The 24,614-nt window shown below is 37.5% G+C and overlaps 4 protein-coding genes across 5 annotated transcripts; all 4 read left to right on the top strand.

Annotated features, from left to right (window-relative positions):
• Positions 1-3,864: 3,864 nt before the first annotated feature.
• Positions 3,865-4,875, top strand: LOC145631274 (putative carboxylesterase 1). The gene has a single exon (XM_081683360.1). The coding sequence runs from the start codon at positions 3,865-3,867 to the stop codon at positions 4,873-4,875; it is 1,011 nt and encodes a 336-aa protein (XP_081539486.1).
• A 2,881-nt stretch (positions 4,876-7,756) lies between these two features.
• Positions 7,757-8,674, top strand: LOC145631273 (uncharacterized). The gene is made up of 2 exons (XM_081683359.1): positions 7,757-8,195; positions 8,513-8,674. The coding sequence occupies exons 1-2, from the start codon at positions 7,809-7,811 to the stop codon at positions 8,672-8,674; spliced, it is 549 nt and encodes a 182-aa protein (XP_081539485.1). The 5' UTR covers positions 7,757-7,808.
• A 7,865-nt stretch (positions 8,675-16,539) lies between these two features.
• LOC145629955 (uncharacterized) lies at positions 16,540-17,771 on the top strand. 2 transcript variants are annotated; one of them, XM_081682195.1, is made up of 3 exons: positions 16,540-16,578; positions 16,834-17,225; positions 17,354-17,771. In XM_081682195.1, exons 2-3 carry the CDS (start codon positions 16,848-16,850, stop codon positions 17,513-17,515), a joined length of 540 nt encoding a protein of 179 aa, XP_081538321.1. In that variant the 5' UTR covers positions 16,540-16,578; positions 16,834-16,847; the 3' UTR covers positions 17,516-17,771. The 2 variants fall into 2 exon arrangements, with proteins under 2 accessions (XP_081538321.1, XP_081538322.1); XM_081682196.1 differs by having other exon boundaries at positions 16,566-16,584.
• Positions 17,772-19,014: 1,243 nt separating this feature from the next.
• Positions 19,015-23,294, top strand: LOC145629954 (uncharacterized). The gene is made up of 4 exons (XM_081682194.1): positions 19,015-19,097; positions 19,255-19,631; positions 22,246-22,635; positions 22,921-23,294. The coding sequence occupies exons 2-4, from the start codon at positions 19,269-19,271 to the stop codon at positions 23,086-23,088; spliced, it is 921 nt and encodes a 306-aa protein (XP_081538320.1). The 5' UTR covers positions 19,015-19,097; positions 19,255-19,268; the 3' UTR covers positions 23,089-23,294.
• The last annotated feature ends 1,320 nt before the right edge of the window (positions 23,295-24,614 follow it).

Here is a 24,614-nt window from a genome sequence, read left to right as displayed (position 1 = left end):
GTTAAAAAATTCCAAAATTGAAGGCTAATATCCACGCTTTTTGAGAAATTTTGGAGGTTTCGGGACCCGATGTCGAATATCATTGAAATTATATGGGATGCATCTCGGGGTCATATAATGCCATTTGCAACCATATATGATCATTATTTGTTGTCATAAATGTTCGTGATAGGCTTAAATTAATGAAATCGGTGCAAGTTGTAAACTGGTAATAAAATTGGTCGTTTAAAAGCAAATTGGATGGTTCCATCGACCCAACGGGACTCCCGGATAGTATTAGGGACCATGATAAACATTTCGGCAATTTTTATTTCCGGGCGAAAAAATTTCAAAATTAAAGGCTAATATCCACGCTATTTGAGAAATTTTGAAGGTTTCGGGGCCCAGTGTAGAAAAGTATTAATATTTTAGGAGATACATCTCGGGATCATATAATGTCGGTTTGAACTATATATGATCATTATATGTTGTCATAATGTTCGTGGTAGGCTTGAGTTATTAAAATCTGTGTAAGTTGTAAACCGGTAATTAAATTGGCCGTATAAAGGCAAATTGGATGGTTCCACCAACCCAATTGGACTCCCGGAGGGTAGTACGGACTATGGTAAACATTTAAGCAATTTTTATTTACGGGGGAAAAAAAGTCAAAAAATTCCAAAATTGAAGACTAATATCCACGCTTTTTGAGAAATTTTGCAGGTTTTAGGGCCCGGTGTAGAAAAGACTTAAAATTTTAGGGGATACATCTCGGGGTCTTATATTGCTGTTTGGAACCATATATGATCATTATTTGTTGTCATAAATGTTCGTGGTAGGTTTGAGTTAATGAAATCGGTGCAAGTTGTAAACATGTAAATTGGTCGTTTAAAGGCAAATTGGATGGTTCCACCCACCCAATGGGACTCCCGGAAGGTATGAGAGACCATGGTAAATATTTCGGCAATTTTTATTTCCGGGCAAAAAATTCAAAAATTTCAAAATTGAAGACTAATATCCACGCTTTTTTTGAGAAATTTTGGAGGATTCGAGGTCCGGTGTCGAAAAGTCTTGAAATTATAAGGGATACATCTCGGGGTCATTTAATGCCATTTGGAACCATATATGATCATTATTTGTTGTCATAAATGTTCGTGGTAGGCTTGAGTTAATGAAATCGATGCAAGTTATAAACCGGTAAATAGGTCGTTTAAAGGCAAATTGGATGGTTCCACCCACCCAATTGGAATCCCGAAGAGTATTAGGGACCATGATAAATATTTCGAAAATTATTATTTCCAGGCGAAAAAAAAGTCTAAAAATTCCAAAATTAAAGGCTTAATATCCACGCTTTTTGAGAAATTTTGGAGGCTTTCGGTCCGGTATCGAAAAGCTTACTTTGAGATTCTAGGGAATACATCTCGGGGTAATATAATGTCGTTTGAAACCATATATATATGATCACAATTTGTTGTCATAAATGTTCGTGGTAGGCTTGAGTTAATGAAATCGGTGCAGGTAATTGTAAACCGCTAAATTGGCCGTTTAAAGGCAAATTGGATAGTTCCACGCACCTAATTGGACTATCGGAGGGTATTAGGGACCATGGTAAACATTTCGGCATTTTTTATTTTCTGGCGAAAAAAAGTAAAAAATTTCCAAAATTGAAGGCTAATGTTCACGCTTTTTGAGAAATTTCGGAGGTTTCAGCGCCTGATGTCGCAAAGTCTTGAGAATTTAGGGAATTCATCCGGCGGTCATATAATGCCGTTTGGAACCATATATGATCATTATATGTTGTCGTAGATGTTAGTGGTAGGCTTGAGTTAATTAAATTGGTGCAAGTTGTAAACCAGTAAATTGGCCATTTAAAGGCAAATTGGATGGTTCCACCAACCAATTGGACTCTTGGTCGTGGATATTAGGGACCATGTTAAAAATTTCAGCAATTTTTATTTCTGGGCGAAAAAAATTCAAAAAATTCCAAAATTGAAGACTAATATCCACGCTTTTAGAGAAATTTTGGAGGTTACGGAGCCCGGTGTAGAAAAGTCTCTAAATTTTAGGGGATACATCTCGGGGTCATATACTACTGTTTGGAACCAAATATGATCATTATTTATTGTCATAAATGTTCGTGGTAGGCTTGAATTAATAAAATCGGTGCAAGTTGTAAACATGTAAATTGGTCGTTTAAAGGCAAATTGGATGGTTTCACCCACCCAATGGGACTCCCGGACGGTATTAGGGACCATGGTAAATATTTCGGTAATTTTTATTTCCGGGTGAAAAAAATTCAAAAATTTCAAAATTGAAGGCTAATACCCACGCTTTTTGAGAAATTTTAGAGGATTGGGGGTCCGGTGTGGAAAAGTCTTGAAACTCTAAGGGATACATATCGGGGTCATTTAATGCCATTTGGAACCATATATGATCATAATTTGTTGTCATAAATGTTCGTGGTAGGCTTGAGTTAATGAAATCGATGCAACTAATAAACCGGTAAATAGGCCGTTTAAAGGCAAATTGAATGGTTCCACCCACCCAATTGGAATCCCGAAGGATATTAGGGACCATGATAAACATTTCAACAATTATTATTTCCGGGTGAAAAAAAGTCTAAAAATTCAAAAATTAAAGGCTTAATATCCACGCTTTTTGAGAAATTTTGGAGGTTTTGGGTATCGGAAAATTACTTTGAGATTCTAGGGAATATGTCTCGGGGTAATATAATGTCGTTTGGAACCATATATGATCACTATTTGTTGTCATAAATGTTCGTGGTAGGCTTGAGTTAATGAAATCGGTGCAGGTAATTGTAAACCGCTAAATTGGTCGTTTAAAGGAAAATTGGATAGTTCCACGCACCCAATTGGACTACCGGAGGGTATTAGGTTCCATGGTAAACATTTCGACAATTTTTATTTTCTGGCGAAAAAATGTAAAAAATTTCCAAAATTAAAGGCTAATGTTCACGCTTTTTGAGAAATTTTGGAGGTTTCGGCGCCTAATGTCGCAATGTCTTGAGAATTTAGGGACTTTATCTGGGGTCATATAATGCCGTTTAGAATCATATATGATCATTATATGTTGTCATAGATGTTAGTGGTAGACTTGAGTTAACGAAATCAGTGCAAGTTGTAAACCGGTAAATTGGCCGTTTAAAGGCAAATTGGATGGTTCCGCCGTACCCAACCAATTGGACTCCCGGAGGGTATTAGGGACCATGGTAAACATTTCGGAAATTTTTATTTCCGGGTGAAAAAAGTTAAAAAATTTCAAAATTAAAGGCTAATATTCACGCTTTTTGAGAAATTTTGGAGGTTTCGGTCTTCAACATATAAATGGATTGATAGGAGAAGTTCGTTGCCGTGATGTGTAATAACTTTTAATTTGATGTATAGCAGTTTTTAGTTTTTCATGTAACTAATTTAATTGAGCTAATATATGTAATTAGGATTCGTAAAAAGGACAAGCATTACAACTAGACATGGTTAAGCTCTAAAGCTCCATATATGTATGAATGTGATTATGTTAATTTTTTTTTTGTATATTTTCATTTACTTTTTTGATAGTTCATCTTGAATTCTTGATATATCAATTAAATGATTGTAAATAACTAAATAAACTGACAAATTAATTACATACCGAGTACATGTATCATTGTGTATGTTATTTAATTAAGGTAACGTGCACATGTTACCTAATATATTTTTTTTGGTGTTCCATCCGGTTCACCCTTTAAGCTAATTCAGATTCGGGGATCAGTTCTGGGTGGTTACCTAATATATAATTGCTCAATAATCAATATAAATAATACATGTTCACCCTTCCTTACACTTCTCATCACCTCCTTGCAAAGCTCAAAAATAATACACAAGCTTAGCAATGGATTCCAGCAACAACAATTACTGTGATAAGGTGGTCTTCAAGTCTGTCCTCTTCAACGTCTTCAAAGATGGCCGCTTCGTACTAAGATTTCCCGACGCCACGGGACAAAAAGTCCCTCCCTTAGACGACCTTGCCACCGGCGTCAAAATAAAAGACGTACAAATTTCTCCGGAAGTCTCTACTCGGATCTTCTTACCACGAGTCGAGTGCACAACTACGACCATTAATACGTGTAACAAACTCCCACTTCTCCTCTATATACATGGAGGTGGATTTTGCATGGAGTCCGCCTTCTCCAAGGTATACACACGCTACGTTAGTAATCTTTCATTTGAAGCTAACATCATTGTTGTCTCAGTTGAGTACAACCTTTTCCCTACACGTGCTCTCCCTGCATGTTACGAAGATTCATGGGCCGCCCTTCAGTGGGTGGCGGCCCATGAAAAGGGGTGTGGGCCTGATCCTTGGATCAACCACCACGCCGATCTTCAACGGGTATTTGTAGGTGGAGATTCCGCCGGAGGAAATATTAGTCACACGGTCCTAGCTCGTGTGGGGCCCACGAGGAAACTTGGAGAAAGTGTAAGGGTAGAGGGGATGATTTTAGGTCATCCTTATTTTGGGATAGGAGGGAGGGACGAGGAGATGTGGTTGTATATGTGTCCTACAAACGAAGGGCCTAATGACCGTAGATTGAAGCCTACCCTAGAGGATTTGGGTAGGCTCGGGTGTGGGAGGGTGTTGGTGTTGGTGGCGGAGAATGACCCTATGAATGTTGCCGGGAAAAGGTATGTGGAGAATTTGATTAAAAGTGGATGGAAAGGAATGGTGGAGATTGTGGTGAACAAAAATAAGAATCATTGTTTTCATTTATACAAACTTGATGATCCTGAGGCTATTGCTAATATGCGACGGATAACTTCCTTCATACATCATCGTCATAATCATCGTAATAATGATGTTAAGGACATTAAGCAACAAAATTCTTACCTCCATTCTTGCCTCTAATCTTCCTTCATTTCATTCACATCTAATTCGGTCCTATATATTGTGAGTGTGTGTATAAGCTGCCCCTCTTTCTCCGACATTCCTTCCTCTCTTAATGATGTCAGCATGTACCTACCTTTCTTAAAGTGATCAATGTTTTGTTCGTTAACTAGAAAATAATTTGGACGGAATGAGCCATAAAATAATACTTCCTCCATCCTTTATTAATTGTTACCATTCCTAATTTAGAAGAAAGGAAAAATAATAGCTTGACAACCTTTTAATTTCTTCCTTTGCCTTTGTTTGTGAGTGTGTGTATAAGCTGCCCCTCTTTCTCCGACATTCCTTCCTCTCTTAATGATGTCAGCATGTACCTACCTTTCTTAAAGTGATCAATGTTTTGTTCGTTAACTAGAAAATAATTTGGACGGAATGAGCCATAAAATAATACTTCCTCCATCCTTTATTAATTGTTACCATTCCTAATTTAGAAGAAAGGAAAAATAATAGCTTGACAACCTTTTAATTTCTTCCTTTGCCTTTGTTTAATTTCCTTAACGTCAACCTTACTAAACAACTCCATCCATCATTGGAAAATATGTATTAATCACTTTCTTTTCTCTTACATTAGCCAACATTTTTTTATTACTAATAATTTTATGAAATTATTATTTGCTGTTTGGTGAAAGTCCTTCTCTTTTAATATGAGAGTTTTTTGGGTTACAACTTACAAGTTGTAAGTTATAGAATATCATTATATCAATTCGATTTCATATACCAATTGTATGGATGTTCACATGTACGTTGCTATGCAAATTTGTTATGTAAATTTGTATATAATAAATACATGATATTTTGTAATTGTCTACATTTACAACATAGATAAATTCATCAAGAATCTTGCATTTGTATCTCTTAGATGAGGAATAAATAAGTGGACTAATTCTGGTCTCTTTTGATTCATAAGATGATGAAGAAATCTGGACTCTCGTCTGGTTCTCCTTGAAGGCATCTCTCTTTCAACTAAGGCCCATATATTGTTTCCTTGTTGGGCCAAAATTCCCTTATTGACCCAATCAGCATACTGTTTCTCTAATTCCTATGCTTTATTGCTTTCCAATTTTATGACAAGACCATTATATCTTCACCTAAGTAGATTATACATTATATTCATACCACAAGATTGCTCACAGTTGGTGCAATCAGTTAATAACCATTTATTCAATGTACAATATCTCTTAAAAATGTAGCTTGGAGTACAAACAATTTGCAAGAAACTAGCGAGAAATAGAGGCGTTAAAAACCTACTCGACTGACTCGACTCGAAAATTATTCCAAAATAGGTAAAAAAAAAAAAAGAGGTGTCAAGAGCCAAAGCCCCCAGAGTGGTGGGCGAGACAACGCTGATAAACGTACTCTTTTTATTATAAATTCCAAAACAAATAAAAACTAAGGATGAAACTTTTTATATTAGTTATATGATACTCTCTCCGTTTTTATACATAATTTGCTCCATTTCTTCATTGTGTGGAGTTTTAGGAGAAATTGGATAAAGTAATAAAAATATAAAGGTAGTGGGATAGGTAAAAGAATAAAAAATTGTAAAAACCAAAAGTAGTTAAGAAATTTGGAGGAAAGAGAATATGAAATTAATAAAATATATTTGTGATGGCTTCACTAGTTGAGATAAGTGAATTAAATATTGTAAAATCTTTCCAAAGAAGGAAATGGAGCAAGTTTTTAAATACGGTCCGAAATGAAAAGCACAAGTATTTTAATAGAGGAAGTTATAGATTATTCACTGTGTTTACATCGCTTTTTAGTTAAAAAAAATGCTAGTATAACTTGATTTTCACTTATATATATAAACTTATCCTATCTCACATGAACTTATTAGTGTTTATTAAAACTTAGTTTAAAAAATTTGTATTTGGATAAGCCTTACCAAAACTTAGGGCCTGTTCTCATACGTTTATTTTCAGTTCAATTCAATTCAGCTCCTAATTTCCTTCTCTTATAAAATATTCAGTTCAGTTTAGTAATTGAGTTCAGTCAATGAGAACAGATCCTTACTTTAAATGAACTTATCTTATGCAAACAAGATGATAACTTTTGTGTGTTTGTATTTGTATGCTTTTATATAAATAATAAATCCATATAAATAGTTTATTAGAAAAAAAAAAAAAAATTCTTCATCTATATCCAAAAATAGGATTACTATTAACAAACATAAATCTAATCACATGAACTATTACCCCAATATATCAAAGGTGGACAAAATCATAATTCCAACCAATCTATTTTAGAAATTCGTGTGATTGGAATTATGTTTGTTAGTAGCAAGTGTACTTTTGGAATGTAGCATAAGATGTTTATTATACGCATATACTTGTATAAAATGGTTGTTTAAGCATGCAAAAGTTATCATTTAAGATTTTGAAGGAAAGGATGTACAAAGTGATTAATTTTATCTGTTTTGGAGTAATATACAAGTATTTGGTTTGGCATTAGTTTAGTTCTAGCTCTTCTTAGTTGACCGTTGACACCCATGCTATAAATATGCAGTTTATCGATATTGTAGATTAATTTGTAGTTTGCAACATATTTGGACATCGAGGCTGTACTTGTTCCAAAGTTTACTGTGAGAAACTCTTTCCCCTAATCTTTCTTTACTTCAATTTTATTTATTCTTTATGTAAAATAAATTTGAATAACAATGTTCATGTAAGTTTAAATTTTATTTGATTTATTTCAGGTTAATTAAATGTGTGTTCTAGAACTATATACTTCTTTACTACCTCCGTTTAACTTTTAGTTGCAAGTTTGAAATATTTTATAGTACCTTACAAATAATAGCCCAAAGTTGCAACTAAAAGTTAACGGAGGTAATATCTATATTATGCTTCAGTAAATTATCCTTTTGTTGTTGGGCAGTAGAGTCTGGAAAAAAAGACATGGCTGCAACCCATGGAGTCCCGGCTGCAGCAATGGTTGGTGATGAGAAAAAGCAGGCTACTTTCGAGGAGCTGATAGCGGCTGGAAGGGAGATAGCAGCTTTGGAACCAAAGGTTGATGCACATAATGAAGTTGTTACTCGCGGTTTCATTGTAAATCATCATAGGAAGTTTGCCCCTTTGAAGTTATATGATCAACATAACTGGTCTGGAAAGCCGGTTCCGAGCTACCCCGAGGTTGTTGTATATCAGCATCTAGATCCACCGATTCCATTCAAGCACCAAGGGCCTCTTCCACAAGGGTCCAGGGGAGGGGTGGTCTATGTTGATGGTGTCGACTCCACTGCTCGAAAATGGCTCGTAGCTTTTGACCTTTTAAAACAGAAGGTAGTATATATATACCATATGCACTAGTTTTAATCTTGCTCAACACTTTAAATTATAGTAAGACATTTCCTTAGTAAAAAATTAATCAATTGATTAACAATCGTATTAACTTAACATAATTCATCAAAAACTTTGATTGTTTGAAATGAGTCAAAATATTACCAGGTTGTTACTTATTGTAGTTAGACCCCGAGTATTGCACGATTATATATTATTCCACCATAATTTATATATGTTTCTCTGCTCTTTATGAATTACTTTGATAATATGATCTCAAAATAGACGCTCCTAAAATGAAAAATCAAAATTGTCTTCAGGTTTACGTAGAAGCTGGGCCAATAGGACCCGTTGATTGGAATGTAGTCGAAGTCAAACTTCAAGCATCTGGAGATCATAAATTTTACGAGGACCCAGTTTTTGGGGGCAAAGCTGAAGCAAGAAACGATGGTGACATTGTATTTGCAGTGTTCTCTAATTAGGATTTGATATGATTACCATGTTAAAAAGTTGTTGTATGGACTAGCTCAAGCCTAAGGTCACGCTGTAAATAGGCATTTTATAATAAGCTACTAGTAATTCATAATAAAGTCTTCTTAATTGTGATGCATATTTGTGTTATAAATAAAATTGTACTGTAATAATGTTACGTTTCCTTGTTATTTTATGAATGTTTTTTTTAGGGGATTTAATATAATGAATGTTATTATCCTTAAATAATTGGCTTTGGGTATTAATTAAATTCAATATCTCACGCCATCAACCCATTTTACTTGTAACACTAACATTTTTACGCTTTACAATGTATATTTTATTAATATCTTTGAAGACAATTTAGGATAATTAGCAAATCTTGCAAGAAGTTAGTGGACTTCCTTTGAATCGTTGCATGCTTCAAGTTGGCATAATATTATTCGAGTCTGTTAGTGTATAGACTAATAATGATTTTGTATTAAAAGGTAAAAATGTAACTGTTTGGGTCCAATTTAGTCCAATTGGGCCTAGTCATTAAATGATCCAATTAAAAGCCCAAGGTCAAGGTTCAACTCTCCAATTGTGCTAAAGTCAAGGTCAGTCCACCAGACATGTCAATTGGGCCCCGGCCCACATTCTCCACATGTGTTAAGGTATAAAAGCCTTCAATTCATTCATTTGTAAAAGATACACACAAAGCCTCAAGCAATTAATTCTCTTGCATAGCTTTCTCTCTCTACACATTGTACTGACTTTAGCATCGGAGGGGCCTTCCTCGGCAACACCCCCGAGGCTAGTTTACGTGTGTTCGCTGTGCAGGAAACCTTCGGCCCAACATCCCTTGGACCGAATCCAGTCTTCACCACTTCAGCGGGCCTTCGGCAAGGCCCCATTGTTTTCATCTGAAATAATTTGGCGCCGTCTGTGGGGAAGACTTTCAAAAATCTTTAAGCCAAATTTCTAATCAAAATCATCTTGCAATCATCTTAGTGGCAATGGCTAAGAACCGCAAGAGCAAAAGCCTCCGTCAAGGAGCAGGCAAAAAGCCTAAAACTCCTACACCATCACCCTCACCGGACCGAAACTCTCCCAAGGGTGCCAGTTCGGGAGGAGGATCATACAGGGAGGATTCCCTTTCTCCCGTAATTCACAACTCTCATCAGAGGCCGAGTCCCTCTCGGTCTAGTAGAGATCAGTCCGGTCATAGGACTCATTCCGTGCCCCAAAGCCAACCATTGACCGTCCGCTCTCATTCCCACACTCAGCCGAGGACCCCTTTGACGGGGCCCAGCTCGGAGGAGGTGGCGAGAGCGCTGGCAGTGCTCATGGAGGCCATGAGGGCACAAAATATGCCTCCACCTCGCGATCGAACTCCTCCGCATACCCGGCATCAGCGGAGGAAGCTAGACCATGATGGTGGAAAACCTCCTTCCTTCCGGGAACTGGAAAAGTGGGAAGAGGATACCTGGAAAACCGAGAGAGAGAGGAAAAAGAACCCTCAATTTTTCTCGCGATCCTCAACCTCTCGACCAGAAACGCATAAGAGCAGCAGCTCAGCTTCTCGGCCAGAATCTGCTCGCCGAGAACAACCTGAGACTGTTCGCCGAAGCGTTCTCGACCGACTCGGCGGCAAGGAACCGAGCGTGCACAGTCGCCTCTCGTTCCCTGCAGCCGAAGCCCAAACTTCCCAGCCAGGGACGAAAACCACTCCTACCTCTCTAAGAGGGCGGAGCGCGGTCCCTTCGGCCAGGAACAAGGGCAAGGCCGTTATGCTACCCACCAGTTCGCCATTTGAACAATGGATACTGGAAGAGCACGTGCCCACGGTTAAAATACCGTCGCACATTACATATGATGGGACTTCGGATCCGAAGGACCACATTGCCTCGTATGAGGCTCACATGCATCTTTGCCCCAGGTCCGAAGCGACTTGGTGCAAATATTTTCCAACCACTCTCAAGGGGGTCGCGCAAGCATGGATCTCCAAGGGAGTGAAACAAGGCTCTATAACAGGGTGGGACGATCTGTCCTCCAAATTTAGGAGCAAGTTTTCCACGGCAAACCGCCGAGAGAAGACTACTGCAGAACTCATGGGTCTGCAACAGGGGGAGACCGAAAGCCTCCGAGACTACCTGACCCGTTTCAGCAACGAGTCATCCAGCGTCTCTCAGCTGGACCAGGGGTTAGCCGTTTTTGCAATGCAGAATGGCCTTCAGCCTGGGAAGTTCCTAGACTTCATGGTCATGCATACCCCGCAGACCTTGGAGGAAGCTCTGAACTTCCTTCTCCATAGCCGAGCAGAAGGTTTGAATGGCTTCAGCAGCCCTCTTTTCATACTCTTCGCTCTGCTGCTGCTTCTCTTCAGCAGCCTGCTGCTTCAGCTCAGCAAGCTTCGCCTCTTCCCGAGCGATTTTTGCCTCCTCCCAGGCATGCTCCAGCTTGTCTTGGAGGGTGTCAATCAACTCTACAGTAAGAGTCTGATTGTGCACAACCTGTTCGCAGGGGCACATCAGTCAAAATAAATAAAGTAATAAAGAAGAGCTGAGTGAAAGCAAAGCAGCTAAAAGGTTAAATACCTGCATCAGCAAACGCTGGTTGTCTCTTGCAGGGTCAGGGACCCTTCGGCTGGATTCTCCCATCCCAGCCGTGGCCTTCAGCGACCACACCCTTGCTCGGTCCACTTCGGACAGGCTAGTCAAGTCGCCGAAGTAGCCTGCAGCCCCTTCACGGTTCTGACCCCAAATTCGTTCCCAAACAGGTTCTGGGACTGTGATACGGGGGGCCGAGAAACCCAAATCTCCAGAGTTCAGCGTCTGGAATGAGGGGAAGGAAGAAGAGGGAACCTCCTGAATCTTCTCAGGTTCAGCATGACCTTCTCCTTCGGCGGAGCCCAGTTGATCTCCACCAGGGTCAGCAGCCACGACCTTCTCTGCCTCCTCCCCCAGATCAGGTTGACGAAGAAAAGCGTCAACCTCCCTATCAATATCATCTGAGAAGCCTTCAGCAACCGGCTTCTCAGATTCTTCAGAAGGGTGTCCCTGAACCCCCCCCCCCCCTTCGGATCAGGAGTTTTTTGGTCCACCTCCATCTCTTGAGTTTCGGGAGGTGGAGGGGGGGTTTGAGGACGCGGAGCTTCCGGCGGAGGGGGAGCCCTCGGCGAGCGTCTACCTTCATCAGGCTCCCGTATGAGGATGCCCCCAGTAGGCCTCATCCCCATCTGAAACTGCCGAGGCCCCAGCACGGCCAACCTCCTCCTTCTCTTTGCTAAGGGCTGCTCGTCCATTTCTTCAGATTCTGATGAAGATGGATCTTCAGAAGGAGCAGACGCTTTTCCTTCTCTCCTTCCGCTCCCTTCCTCAGACTGCAGAAAGGGGGGGCAGCAAAGGATGAGTAAAAAAAAAAAAAAAAAAACCCCAAGCAAGCCAGGAACTTACTGGAACCCTCGGCTGAACTCCAGGAACAGGGATATCCCTCCCAGCAGCACCAGACGTCCCAACACCTCCTTCCAAGGAGTTGATTACTCGGGACACGTCAGCTGCTGTTTGAGCAGCCTGTGCTTCCTCAGGTAGTAAAGGCCGAAGGGGATCTCGCTTCTCCCACCAAGGCTTCTGCTTGGTGTATTCGGCAGCGGCTTCAATCTGAAAACCCGTTTCGTGCAGATGCAGCGGACGGTTCTTCGGAGCTGTGATTGCCGGAGCCCGGTCTAGAATGACCCTTTCAGCGTTCACCCCGAGCCGGTTATAATCAATTCCCGAGGTAGCTTCGCTCAGCTCTGAAAGGAACAGACGAAGGTTAGACTAAGGGAATAAGAATCAAAGGCAAATCAAAGTTGATTAAGTTAAAGTCCTCGGCCCCAGCCGAACATATTTACCACCCCTGTACTTTCGGCTGAGGCCGACAACTGCCAACATCTTCTCTTGGAAGATGTAATGGTTATCCGGAAGCCATCTGGCCGGGAGAGTTTTCATTCGGCCAACTCCCCCGGGGTTATTCTGCTTCCCGAAGAAGCTCATTTGCTCGTAACTCGGGTGGCTAGTGGCATCAGGGTCCTCAGGACCCAAGTCTTGCATGTTCGGATCAGGCCTGGAGAGGTATCGGGGAGCCCCGAAAAAGTATGGATGCTCCGGGTCAGCGGGAACTCTCACCCAGACCCATTGACCCCTCCAATCCTTATCCGAGGAGTCGTTCGGCCACATTGTCAGATATTGGGGGCGACTCTCTATTCGCCACCAGCCCGAAGACCCGTGTTGGCCATACACGCTCTGGAGGTTCTGCACTAGCTGATGCATCTTTCGGAAGCAGTGCAAATTCGGTTCAACAGCAAAAAACCGACACACCCAGAGATAAGTCATCACCCGCCGAATGCTAACGGGTGTTAATTGGCACAGGGAGATCCTGTACTTTATTAAAATGTCCCTGACAAAGGGATCCAAAGGAAACCGAAGCCCGTATTGCAATTGCCGAGTGTACACCCCTACATACCCAGGAGGGGGACGGTGAATCCTGTCAGTCGGCGAGGGCATTCGGCACCAATGCCCATCCTCTTCAAAAATGCCGTAGTGCAACTCAACTTGCTCGGCGAATCGGTAGGTTTCGGCATGCCGAACCCACCATGAGTAGGGAGTATTTCTCACCATGGCTTCCTGGGCCTCGGCGTCCTGCCATTCGGCATGCCCAGGAAGCAGGTCCCAGAGCACAGGGGGCAAATCCTCAGCCTGCCCGGCCTGTTCTCTCTGCTCAGGTTGCTCCGCCTCGCCGGCCTCAGCGTCTTGCTGAGTTGGCGCGGCGTTCAAAGGAACTGCCGGAATCCCTCTTTCCGGGTCTTCACCGGCTCGTTCCCCATTCCAAACGTCGGCGCGGTCACGGGGATCCCTAGCCTGACCCCGTCGACCCGACTGACGCCTCCTTTCTCGAGCCATAATCGAATTCAGAGAAGGAAAGAAGGAAGAAGAATTTCCCTAAAAAAGGGTAAGAAAATCGAAAAAACTCGGAGAAAATTACCTTCAAATTGGCCGGAATACGCCGGTCAAATCGGTGGAAGCGGTGGATTTGAGTCTCGAACTTGGATTCGAAAAAGGTACGCTGGAGATTCAAAGCGAAAGTGGGTTTGCGCGAGAATTTGAGTGTAAGTTGGTGAAGAAATGAGGTTGAAATGCGAATCGGACCTTATAATTCCAGGAAGGAGAATCCCAAAGGTCGAAAAGTTCAAATTTCTCTTAAATGCCTCCTTAATTAACCGTTAAACACTCTCTCTCTTGATTAACCGCCCACTATCCACTCCACTTCCTGTTAATTATCCAAATTACAGTTATTTCATTAATAACTGTTTAAAAATTTAAATCTTTTGATTTAATTAAATCATTCACTTCCCTCCATTTTTTATTGGAATCAAACCCGACCCGTCATCCTTCCAAATCGGGTCTGGGGGGCAAGTTGTTTGGGTCCAATTTAGTCCAATTGGGCCTAGTCATTAAATGATCCAATTAAAAGCCCAAGGTCAAGGTTCAACTCTCCAATTGTGCTAAAGTCAAGGTCAGTCCACCAGACATGTCAATTGGGCCCCGGCCCACATTCTCCACATGTGCTAAGGTATAAAAGCCTTCAATTCATTCATTTGTAAAAGATACACACAAAGCCTCAAGCAATTAATTCTCTTGCATAGCTTTCTCTCTCTACACATTGTACTGACTTTAGCATCGGAGGGGCCTTCCTCGGCAACACCCCCGAGGCTAGTTTACGTGTGTTCGCTGTGCAGGAAACCTTCGGCCCAACATCCCTTGGACCGAATCCAGTCTTCACCACTTCAGCGGGCCTTCGGCAAGGCCCCATTGTTTTCATCCGAAACAGTAACAATTATGAGTTCGTTATACTATGAATTTATTCACTAAAAACTAAAATATTTTCAATAACTTGTTATGATTTAAAAAAGTAACTTAAATTCAATAATTTGTTATGAGTTAAAAAAGGCAACTTAGAATGTTCAAAAATTAATTGGTATTTAAATTTCAAAAGCGAGTAGACTTGTTTAACAACTTATACTCTGAAAATAGTATAGTGCACCCGGGTGCACCATGCGCGCATGGTGCACCCGGAAAGAACATTAGGCTTATTTTAAAGAACATGAGAAAAAAAAAAAAAGAAGAAGAACATACGAGTGTTTGAAAAAGAACATGCTAGTATTTGAAAAAGAACATGCATAACAGTGTTCAACACAAGAACATGTTTGTGTTTGACAAAGAACATGACCTCCGAAAAGAACATTAGGCATATTTTAAAGAACATGGAATAAAAAGAACATGTTAGTGTTTGAAAAAGAACAAGCCAGTGTTTGAAAAAGAACATGCTAGTATTTGAAAAAGAACATGCATAATAGTGTTCAACAAAAGAACATGTTTGTGTTTGACAAAGAACATGACCTCCGAAAAGAACATTAGGCATATTTTAAAGAACATGGAATAAAAAGAACATGTTAGTGTTTGAAAAAGAACAAGCTAGTGTTTGAAAAATTAACCTTGCTTGGTTATCTTCCAGTTGGCTTCAATTCATTACTATTCTTCTTTCTCCTCTAATTGTTCTTTTTTGAACAACTTGTAATTTATAGCTTTAATTTATTTTTATTTATTTTTTTTAAAAAATCCCAAATTCACAAAATTAAACACTTTGACTTTAAAATTATTGACGAAAAACAATTTGCATGTACAAAATTTATACTTACATTTTACTTGAATCCACCATTTGTTTAAGTTTGAAGGTTGAATTGTTGAAATAAGTTCATTTTTTTTTCTTGGGTTTCACTTTGAAGATGAACAATTTTGCTATTTTGAAATTTTTTTGAAAAATAGAAAAAGATAGAGAGAAAAGTTATGGAGAGAGAAAATGAGTACTTTGGAAATGATTTTTACCCAAATTCATTGAAATTCTTAAATGAAAACGGTGGTGTAAAGGAGGGTAAAAATTGGCAGCAAGAAAGAGAGTGATAGGAAGGGAAAGAGGAGTGAGAAATTGTAGGAGAAGAGAGTGATGGATTTGCAGTTACAAGAAAATAAAAACATGTTCATTTTTTTACCCATGTTCTTTTAAATATACTAAATGTTCTTTTGGGTGCACCATGCGCATGGTGCACCCGGGTGCACCAACCACAAATTACTTATACTCTATAGTCTATATGAATTGTCTAAGAACTTAAATTCAATTAACCTTTAATTCAAACATTTACAAATTGTTAATTTATGAATTTCTGAATATGTAATATTGTATCATATAAAATTGCCCTATTATTGTGTGCTTGTGCCCCATAATGGGCCATGGACTATCTTTATATCTAGAATGAATTCGCCATTATCGGCTTATTGCGTGCTTTTGACCAAAACGAATTTTCAGCATTTTTATCTTCTCTTTTTAACACGTTTTATTCTCAAATTTCTAATTTTTTAAGAGATTTCCTTAAACTACTTAACGTCATCTGTCTAAAATTATATGGAGTATTAATTTCATTTCTTTTCAGTAATAGAAATTAAATCATTTTACTGAACTTAAATTACTTTTATTATATTGATTAAATTAAACTTATTTTTGTTGAACTTATCTATTTTTATTGAACATAAATTATTTTTAATGAATATTATTGAAATAAGATGAAGAAAACCATATTGAGTTCATCAATTTGAATTTTGATCTATTCATCTACTCCGTATCTTATAAAAGACAATTATTACTCCGTATTTTTTAAAGTTTTTCTAGAGTAGTTAATTATAATGTCCATAATATCAATTTTTAATTTTTAAATATTTTTTTCTATTGAGTAATAAACAATTGTTGATCCCCTTCTATAAATATGCAGTTGATCTATATCCTTTAAGGCATTGTTGATTTGTAACTTGCAACATAATTTATACATTGTTGTACGTTCACTGTGAGTGTGAGTAACTCTTCCCCTCCATCCTGATCTTTCTTTCGATCCTTTTCCTTTTTAATTTTTTTATTTTAATTATTAAGAATGGTATGTAGTTTATATACATATTCTATCTTTAATCACCATATTATTATCAGACAATCACAACTAAACTAAATTGGAAAGCCATTATAATGCACGTTTTAATTTTGTTGGATTTATGTTATACAACGTACATTTGTGTGTTATCATGCATCTAATTCGATTGTTGGGCAGGATAAGAAAAAGACATGGCCGCAACCCAGGAAGTCGTCCCAGCAGCAGTGCTTAGTGATGATAATAATGCTATTTTCGAGGAGATGATGGCGGTGGCAAGGGAGAAAGCAGCATTGGAGCCAAAGGCTGATGATCAGCAGGAAGTTGTTACTCGCGGTTTAATTGTAAACCGTCAAAAGAACAATTTAACTATGCATTTATATGATCAACATAATTGGTATGGAAATCCGGTGCCGAGCTTCCCCTCGTCTATTATAATTCAGATGCATCCCGTTGAATTCAAGCACAAAGGGCCTCTTCCACAAGGGTCTAAGGGAGGAGTGGTTTATGCTGACCAAAAAAGTTATCCTCCGCGAAAATGGCTTTTGGCTTTTGACCTTTTGAAAAAGAAGGTAACATTATTATACCACTTTTAAGGACGGTATTTCAACCTGTAATAAAACATACCTAACTTTATACAAAAGACTCAACCCAACTCTAAACTCTTATGACTCAAACTAAAATTTAAAATTGTTTACAGGTTTACGTAGAAGCTGGGCCAATTGGACCAACCGATTGGAATGTAGTCGAAGTCAAACTTGATGCTTCCGGAGACCATAGTACTTATGAGGACTCAATTTTCGGAGGCAAAGCTAGTGGATCAAACGACGGCAAGAATGTCTTTGCAATGTTCTACAATTAACTTGCTTATAAAAAGTTGTTGCATGGGATCGGAGGAGCTCAAGCTTAAAGTCAAGCTGCAATTAGGCAGTTTATAATAAAACTACTTAAATTACTAGTAATTCGTAATAAAGTCCTCTTGTTATGCAATACAAATATAATTGTGCCATGAATATGAAATGTAATGTTACTGTTTGTTTGTCCTAATATAATATTGTGAGTCAAATAATAAAAATTATCATTAATCTATAAGAAATAGTATTGTAATTTTGGATTAAGTTGGATTAGTTTTTTTTTTTTTTTTTTTTTTTTTTTTTTTTTTTTTTTTTTTTTTTTTGAAGAATGTTGGATTAGTTTTAATGAAACTACATTCATACCATGGCATAACACGATTTTATATATACCATATAGGTAGAGTTACATGCATGGTATATATTGATTTTGCCAAAAATTTCATCCTATGGTATAAATTAGGGTATGTTTACATTTACTGAACAGAGCCGAGCTGAACTGATTGGAGCTGAGCTGAATTGAACTAAACTGAAATGAATATCTTATGTGAGAAAGAAATTAGGAGCCGAACTGAACTGAACTGAATTGATTGGAGCTGAACTGAACTGGACTGAAATTAAGGTGAAGTGAACATGTCCTTAATATCATGGATGGAAATGCTCTAATAGAGATAAATAGAGGATCATTATTGCAATATGTAGGAAGGCACTAGTGATTGATTTTCTAATTAGCCAATGATTAATATATGCAATTATAAATAAGTATAAATTATATAAGTTTTGATATTATGAAAATATACATTGAAATAATTCTAACAAGATCCTTCATACAACCATACATCATAATTAAATTTATCATACTCCGTAACTATAATTTATAAAAACTAGTCAAAGTATAATTTATGAATAATGTCATAAGTCAAAACATGTTAATTATAAAAGAATTGAGGTGTCAGAGGAAGTATGATTTGTCATCTTATAGAACTCAAGCACATTAATTTGGTCATCGAATTGAAGTACATAATTTTTTTTTTTATTTGTTTATTTTGATATAACTCCGTATCCATTATTGATGAAAGGCCTACCTTACCAGACTCCAAACCTATAAGACCATAATCCCTCGCATAAGTCGCGTCGACCTGAATTAGGTTAGCGGATTAAAATTCTAGGTGAGTAGGGGAAAAGAATCCTCTCTCCTAAAAGCCCTTATTGAGGATTGAACTAATGTAACCTTAGCTTCAACGGTTCAATATACTTCAAATGCATGTTAATAAAATGTGCTCTTTTTTCCATTAAACCAAGGTTAGGTTAATTGGTATGTTAATCAATGTATCAAACAAAATTTTCCTATTAATTACTAGTATTATTTATTATTGTGTGCTCATGGAGCATCTTTATATCTAGAATGAATTCGCCATTAGTGCATGTCTTTGACCAAAAACGAATTTTCAGCTTTTCTATCCTTTCTTTTTAAAACATTTTCTTCTTAGTTTGATGCCCTATAAAAAAGCAGTTCATCAATGCCCATTTTAGCTATTATATTTATATTTTTGTAGCTTGTAACATATTTACAGTACGTGTGTCAAAGTAACGGTAAGTAACCCTTTCTTCTAATCTTTCATATTTGTTTAAGAATGGTAGGGTATGCTAAGATGGAGTAAGTGGTGTAATATATTTTCATCCTTTCATAATACATGCACAATTTTTGAACATATATAAGTGTTAGTTACATACTCTTGTTGTTGAACAGGCTAAGAAAAAAAAATGGCTGCAACCCAACAAGTCCCGGCAGCAGTGCTTAGTGACGAGAACAAGGCTACTTTCGAGCAGCTAACAGCAGCAGCGAAGGACAAAAAAGTTTTGGATGCTAAAGATGAAGTTATTACTCATGGTTTCATCGTAAATCGTCACAAGAACAATGTATCTTTGCAGATACTTGATCAACATAACTGGTCTGGAAATCCAGTGCCGAGCTACCCCCAAACTATTGTAGTTAGCCAAGATCCCATTGAATTCAAGCACCATGGACCTCTTCCAGAAGGGTCCAAGGGAGGTGTAGTTTACGCTGATGGTGTAGACTCCACTGCACGGAAATGGCTCGTGGCTTTTGACCTTTTAAAAAAGAAGGTACATACGTAGATTATATATACTTTCTCTGTTTCTTGAGAGGATGCCTCAGTTTCTCATGGTGAGAAACAAATTTTGTTTCTCACATGACATTTTCGTAAATAAACCAACAACTTTATTTAACTTTATTCCACTGTGGAGCCCACAATATTGAAAAAGTTGTTGATTTATTCACGAAAATGCCCCCATAAGAAACATGAATTTCCCGTTTCTTGATACATAAATATATACTTGTATCAATTACTAAAAATCAAATAAAATGATTAACAGGTTTACGTAGAAGCTGGGCCAATAGGACCAGTTGATTGGAATGTTATTGAAGTTAGACTTGATGCATCCGGAAATTCAAGTGTTTCAGTGGATCCAGTTTTCGGAGGCAGAGCTGAAGCCGGAAACAACGGTGATATTGTAGTTGCATGGTTCTCTAATTAGCCTACGCTACGAATAGCTTGCTAAAGAGTTGTAATGTGTTGGGATGTATGAACTCCGGTTTAAGGTCGTGCTGCAAGTAGGCATGTTATAATAAGTTACTACTCCGTAGTAATTATTCACAATAAAAAAAAGTCTTCTTGTTATGCCGGCATATTTGTGCTAAGAAATGTAATGTTATTGACTTAAGTGTAGTACATTATCTTGTGCTTTCTAATATAAGTTACATTGATCGATGTGTGATTTTGACATGCATTTTAAATTTAATACTGTATTATTTTAAAAAATATATCAATTAATTATCTAACGCTTGGTGGCGCTCGTTATTAGCAAGAAAAAAAAATAGTAGCTGAAACAAGGAAAGAGAAGAAAATGAATATATAGTACAAACTTACCTTTACTGGTAGAAAAAGAGAAATGTGCACCGGTTCAAAACTGGTTTTTCGCACCGACTTTGAACTGGTTTAGATTTGAGGGATGTTAATAAGCCTGATTATTAATAGTTATTAGCACTGGTTAACGAACTGGTGCGAATAATGCCTAGAATAATTTTTAAAAAAGTTATTTGGACCGCTTAACCAGTGCGAATAATGCCCTTTTTGTATTTATATGCCTTTTTTGAAATATTTACGGAGTACCATTTAATTTTTCAAAAAAGAAACTATCATAAAAACTTAAAAAGTTTGGTAACACTAAATATTTGCTCCTTCCATATTCGATTAATCGCAACAATACACTTGAATGCTTAATATGTATCAATATAATGAAGGCCTTTACCAATAAAATAAGTGTTGCAATTAATAGGAATCTATTTCAATTAACTTGAAACACAGGGTTCTATTCATCACTTGATTTTTTTACTTATATGAACTTATTTAAACTTATATGGCCTAAACTTATCTGAACTTATTGAACCTTATCAAAAACTTGTTTTAGCAACAATTAATTTGAACTTGGACAACCCTTTCCAGAACGTATTTTTCCTTAACTGAACTTATCTGAATTATTAAACCTGAAATAAGTGAAAATAAGGTAAACAGAACAGACCCTAAAATATTGTGTGAAATCTATACTCAGGTTAAGCTACCAAAAAATTTAAAATTGATTGCAATTTTAAATCATCAATTACGTTTGTAAATAATGTGAAATTTAGGGGTAAGGGTTTATATTTAGTTGTAATTTTAAATTCCCCCAATATTTGAGTTAGGGTTTTTAATTTGGGGATTAGGGTTCTTCATTAAAATTAGGGTTTAGGTTTAAAATTGAAGGATTTCTTTGCTAATGGATGGATATTTATTTACTTACTAAACAACTACATTATTAAATTTTGGAAAAATTAATGGACACGTTTGCCAATGTATAACTTTTACCATAAATATTCTTAATTGCATATTAGTATAAAATATAACAATTTGATATAACCAATATGACTAAACTACATATGTACTCATTCGAATCAAATTTGACATTGACATAAAGCCCCTGAAAATAAAAATACCGAGTATATTGCAATTGATTAAGAACAAAGTATCTATCATTGGATTATGTAGAATTTCCCATTGTTTCATGGTGACCCCCTTGAACCATCTTTTTAACTAGAACAAATTCTCCATTATTGTATGCTTTTAGCAAAAATAATAGTTAGTTTTATGTCTTTTTTAATCAATCTTTCTATTGACGCCCGACTATAAATAAACCCGCGATAGATTGAATGATTGATCAATATCACTATTAGACAGTGTAGCTTCCGACATATTTTCTACATAACTAAAGTTCAGGTAAGTACATAACTCTTCTTCCTAGTCGTTCACGGTTAATTACTCTTGTGTATCCAATTGTTTTAAAATGGAATCATGAGATGATTTGGGGTCCTTCAAATCCCTAAACTGTGAGATGAAATGCATCCAAAATAAATTCCAAATTCCTGACCATTGACTTGGTTGAATTAAATATTTGACATGTGCTTACCCAGCATGACAAGAATATCACGTGTTCAAATCTCATCTATTTTACAATTCTTTATAAATATTTAACACATCTACGATCTCAATGACATATGGACTAATTTTCTTAATATTACTTCAATATACTATAAGCAGCAAGTAGAGTGTATGTAGCATATATACTAAACTTGATTAAACCAAAGCCATAGTATTTTTATACTTGCAATAATGTTAGACTACAGGCTAAGAAAAGCATGGCCGCTGCAACCCAACAATTCTCGACAGCATTGCTTAGCGATGAGGAAAAGGCGATTTTTGATGAGCTGATTAAGGCTGCAAGGGATAAAGCAGCTTTGGAGCCCAAGGTTGGTGCTAAGGAGGAGGTTGTTTCTTCTGGTTACATTTCAAATCGACACAAGGACCCTGTAACTTTGCGACTACATGATCAACACAACTGGTCCGGAAATCCAGTACCGAGCTACCCCCAATTTATTCCGCGTCAGAAACATCCAATCGAGTTCAAGCACCAAGGCCCCCTTCCAAAAGGGTCTAAAGGGGGCGTGGTTTATGCTGATGGTGATGACTCCACTGCACGGAAATGGCTCATAGCGTTTGATTATTCTAATAACAAGGTACATACCACGATTTATATTTGCTCAACACTTCATTAAGGGAAATTCCCTGTTTCTCATATTGAGAAACGAAATTTGTTTCTTATGGAGGCATTTTCGTGAATAAATCAACAACTTTTTCATTATTGTGAGCTCCACAATTAAATAATGTTGAATAAAGTTGTTGGTTTATTTACAAAAAAGTGGGGCATCCGCATTTAGGCATTACTTTATTTATTCTCGATCTATAAAATTTGTCAATTACTACCATCTCATTTTATTTTTTATTTTTTATGTTGTCTACAGGTTTATGCAGAAGCCGGGCCAATAGGAGATGTCGATTGGAATGTAATTGAAGTGAAACTAGATGCATCTGGAGAGTCAAGTTTGTACGAAGACCCAGTTTTAGGAGGCAAAGCTCACGCAGCAATCAATGGTGATGCTCGTATTGTGGTTGCATGGTTCATTAATTAGCCTGCTAAAAACGAATTGCATGTGTAGGATATCCTGTATATGCATGCTCCTAAAGTCACGAAGCTAATTAAGCAAGCAGACATTTTAATACATAAATAAAGCTATTGTAATTCACAATAAAGTCCTCTCGTTATGTAGACGTACGTGGTACGCACTTGTGATATTATACATAATAATGTTCTTGCTTTTATTAATAATACAAGGATTTTTTGTGAAAAACTACCTTTTATATACAACTTTTTGTGAAAAACTACCTTTTAAAAAAATTGTTGTAATATAAATGACTACCTCTTTTTAAAAAAATGTTGTAAAAGACTACCTATTACCAGAATCTGGTCGTTGACTTTTGTCGCCGGCGTTGACTAAGTCACGTGACTAGCACGTGCCCTTTAATGACCCATTTCCCACCCATTATTCCCCCAAATTTCACGAATTCCCCCAATTCAGCCCCTTTTTGTAACCCTAGAACCCAAATTTCTCGATTTCTTCTCCAATTCAGCCTCAATATGTTGAATTTCCTTCCAATTATTGTAAGTTTTCCTTAAATCCATGTATATCTTGCTTAATTCGTGCAAACCCCCTTTTCAATTGTTAAGTATATGCGAAAATTAAATGTTTAAAGCAATTGTGTTTTTATGTATTGATTGCGATTGCGAATTTGATGCAAGTGCGACGGATTTTCCTTCCGGAGACTAGTGCAATTGTGTTTTTAATTTAAGGAAGATTGAAGTTTGTGAAAGGAATTTACAATAATTAATTTATTGCTGCGTTATTAGTGTACCGTAGTTAGTATGGTTGCTACTTGCACCTTAATGGGGTATGCTGGTGTTATTTTTGGTGGCGTCAAGAGGTAGAGATAGAGGGTGGTGGTGCGGTGATGGCGTGGGAATATGTGCTGCTACGAGAAAGGGAAGGTGCTGCTGCTAGGATCGCGGAATTGCGAAGTTGTGTGGGCTTGGATGTGTTAGATTCGACAGGTTAGAGGTGGTTTCAAGTGGGGTTGTGTTGGTTTTGGGATGCGTGAGGGTGTAGGCCGGGGTGTTTTGAGGTGGGTTGAGGTGTTGTGGTGGTGGGGCGGTGGTGAAGAAGGTGGTGTAGCTGGTGGTGAATAGAAAAAAAAGAAAAAAAAGTTTTTTAAGGTCATGTGACTGGCACATGGGTGGTCAATGCCGGCGACAAAAGTCAATGGCCGGATTCCGGCAATAGGTAGTCTTTTACAACATTTTTTAAAAAAGAGGTAGTCATTTACAACAATTTTTTTAAAAGGTAGTTTTTCACAAAAAGTTGTATATAAAAGGTAGTTTTTCACAAAAAATCCATAATACAATAATGAATACAAAGTATAGTGTTACCCCTTGCGTTTAATGGCTATTTACATCAGTAACATCACTGCTATTGTGGTTTTCTTTACATACAAAAAAAAAAAAAAAAGATCACACGTGTCACATAAAATCATGTTGGACAGACATTACTAAGCTAACGCTTGCAAGCCCAATTCCTAACCTTGGTGCAAATTGATAATTGTG

Source organism: Chenopodium album, chromosome 5 (assembly GCF_948465745.1).
Source record: "Chenopodium album chromosome 5, dcCheAlbu1.1, whole genome shotgun sequence".
Taxonomy (NCBI): domain Eukaryota; kingdom Viridiplantae; phylum Streptophyta; class Magnoliopsida; order Caryophyllales; family Amaranthaceae; genus Chenopodium; species Chenopodium album.
The sequence above is the reverse complement of the archived record's forward strand: the minus strand, read 5'-3'. Positions and strand labels throughout refer to the sequence as shown.

What these genes read in the sequence shown, in the direction of transcription:
- LOC145631273 (XM_081683359.1), top strand. Translation starts at nt 7,809, where the DNA reads ATGGCTGCAACCCATGGAGTCCCGGCTGCAGCAATGGTTGGTGATGAG. An exon ending in TTGACCTTTTAAAACAGAAG is followed by an intron (nt 8,196 to 8,512) that starts GTAGTATATATA and finishes AATTGTCTTCAG; the next exon opens with GTTTACGTAGAAGCTGGGCC.
- LOC145629954 (XM_081682194.1), top strand. Translation starts at nt 19,269, where the DNA reads ATGGCTGCAACCCAACAAGTCCCGGCAGCAGTGCTTAGTGACGAGAAC. An exon ending in TTGACCTTTTAAAAAAGAAG is followed by an intron (nt 19,632 to 22,245) that starts GTACATACGTAG and finishes GTTAGACTACAG; the next exon opens with GCTAAGAAAAGCATGGCCGC. An exon ending in TTGATTATTCTAATAACAAG is followed by an intron (nt 22,636 to 22,920) that starts GTACATACCACG and finishes TGTTGTCTACAG; the next exon opens with GTTTATGCAGAAGCCGGGCC.
- LOC145629955 (XM_081682195.1), top strand. Translation starts at nt 16,848, where the DNA reads ATGGCCGCAACCCAGGAAGTCGTCCCAGCAGCAGTGCTTAGTGATGAT. An exon ending in TTGACCTTTTGAAAAAGAAG is followed by an intron (nt 17,226 to 17,353) that starts GTAACATTATTA and finishes AATTGTTTACAG; the next exon opens with GTTTACGTAGAAGCTGGGCC.
- LOC145631274 (XM_081683360.1), top strand. Translation starts at nt 3,865, where the DNA reads ATGGATTCCAGCAACAACAATTACTGTGATAAGGTGGTCTTCAAGTCT.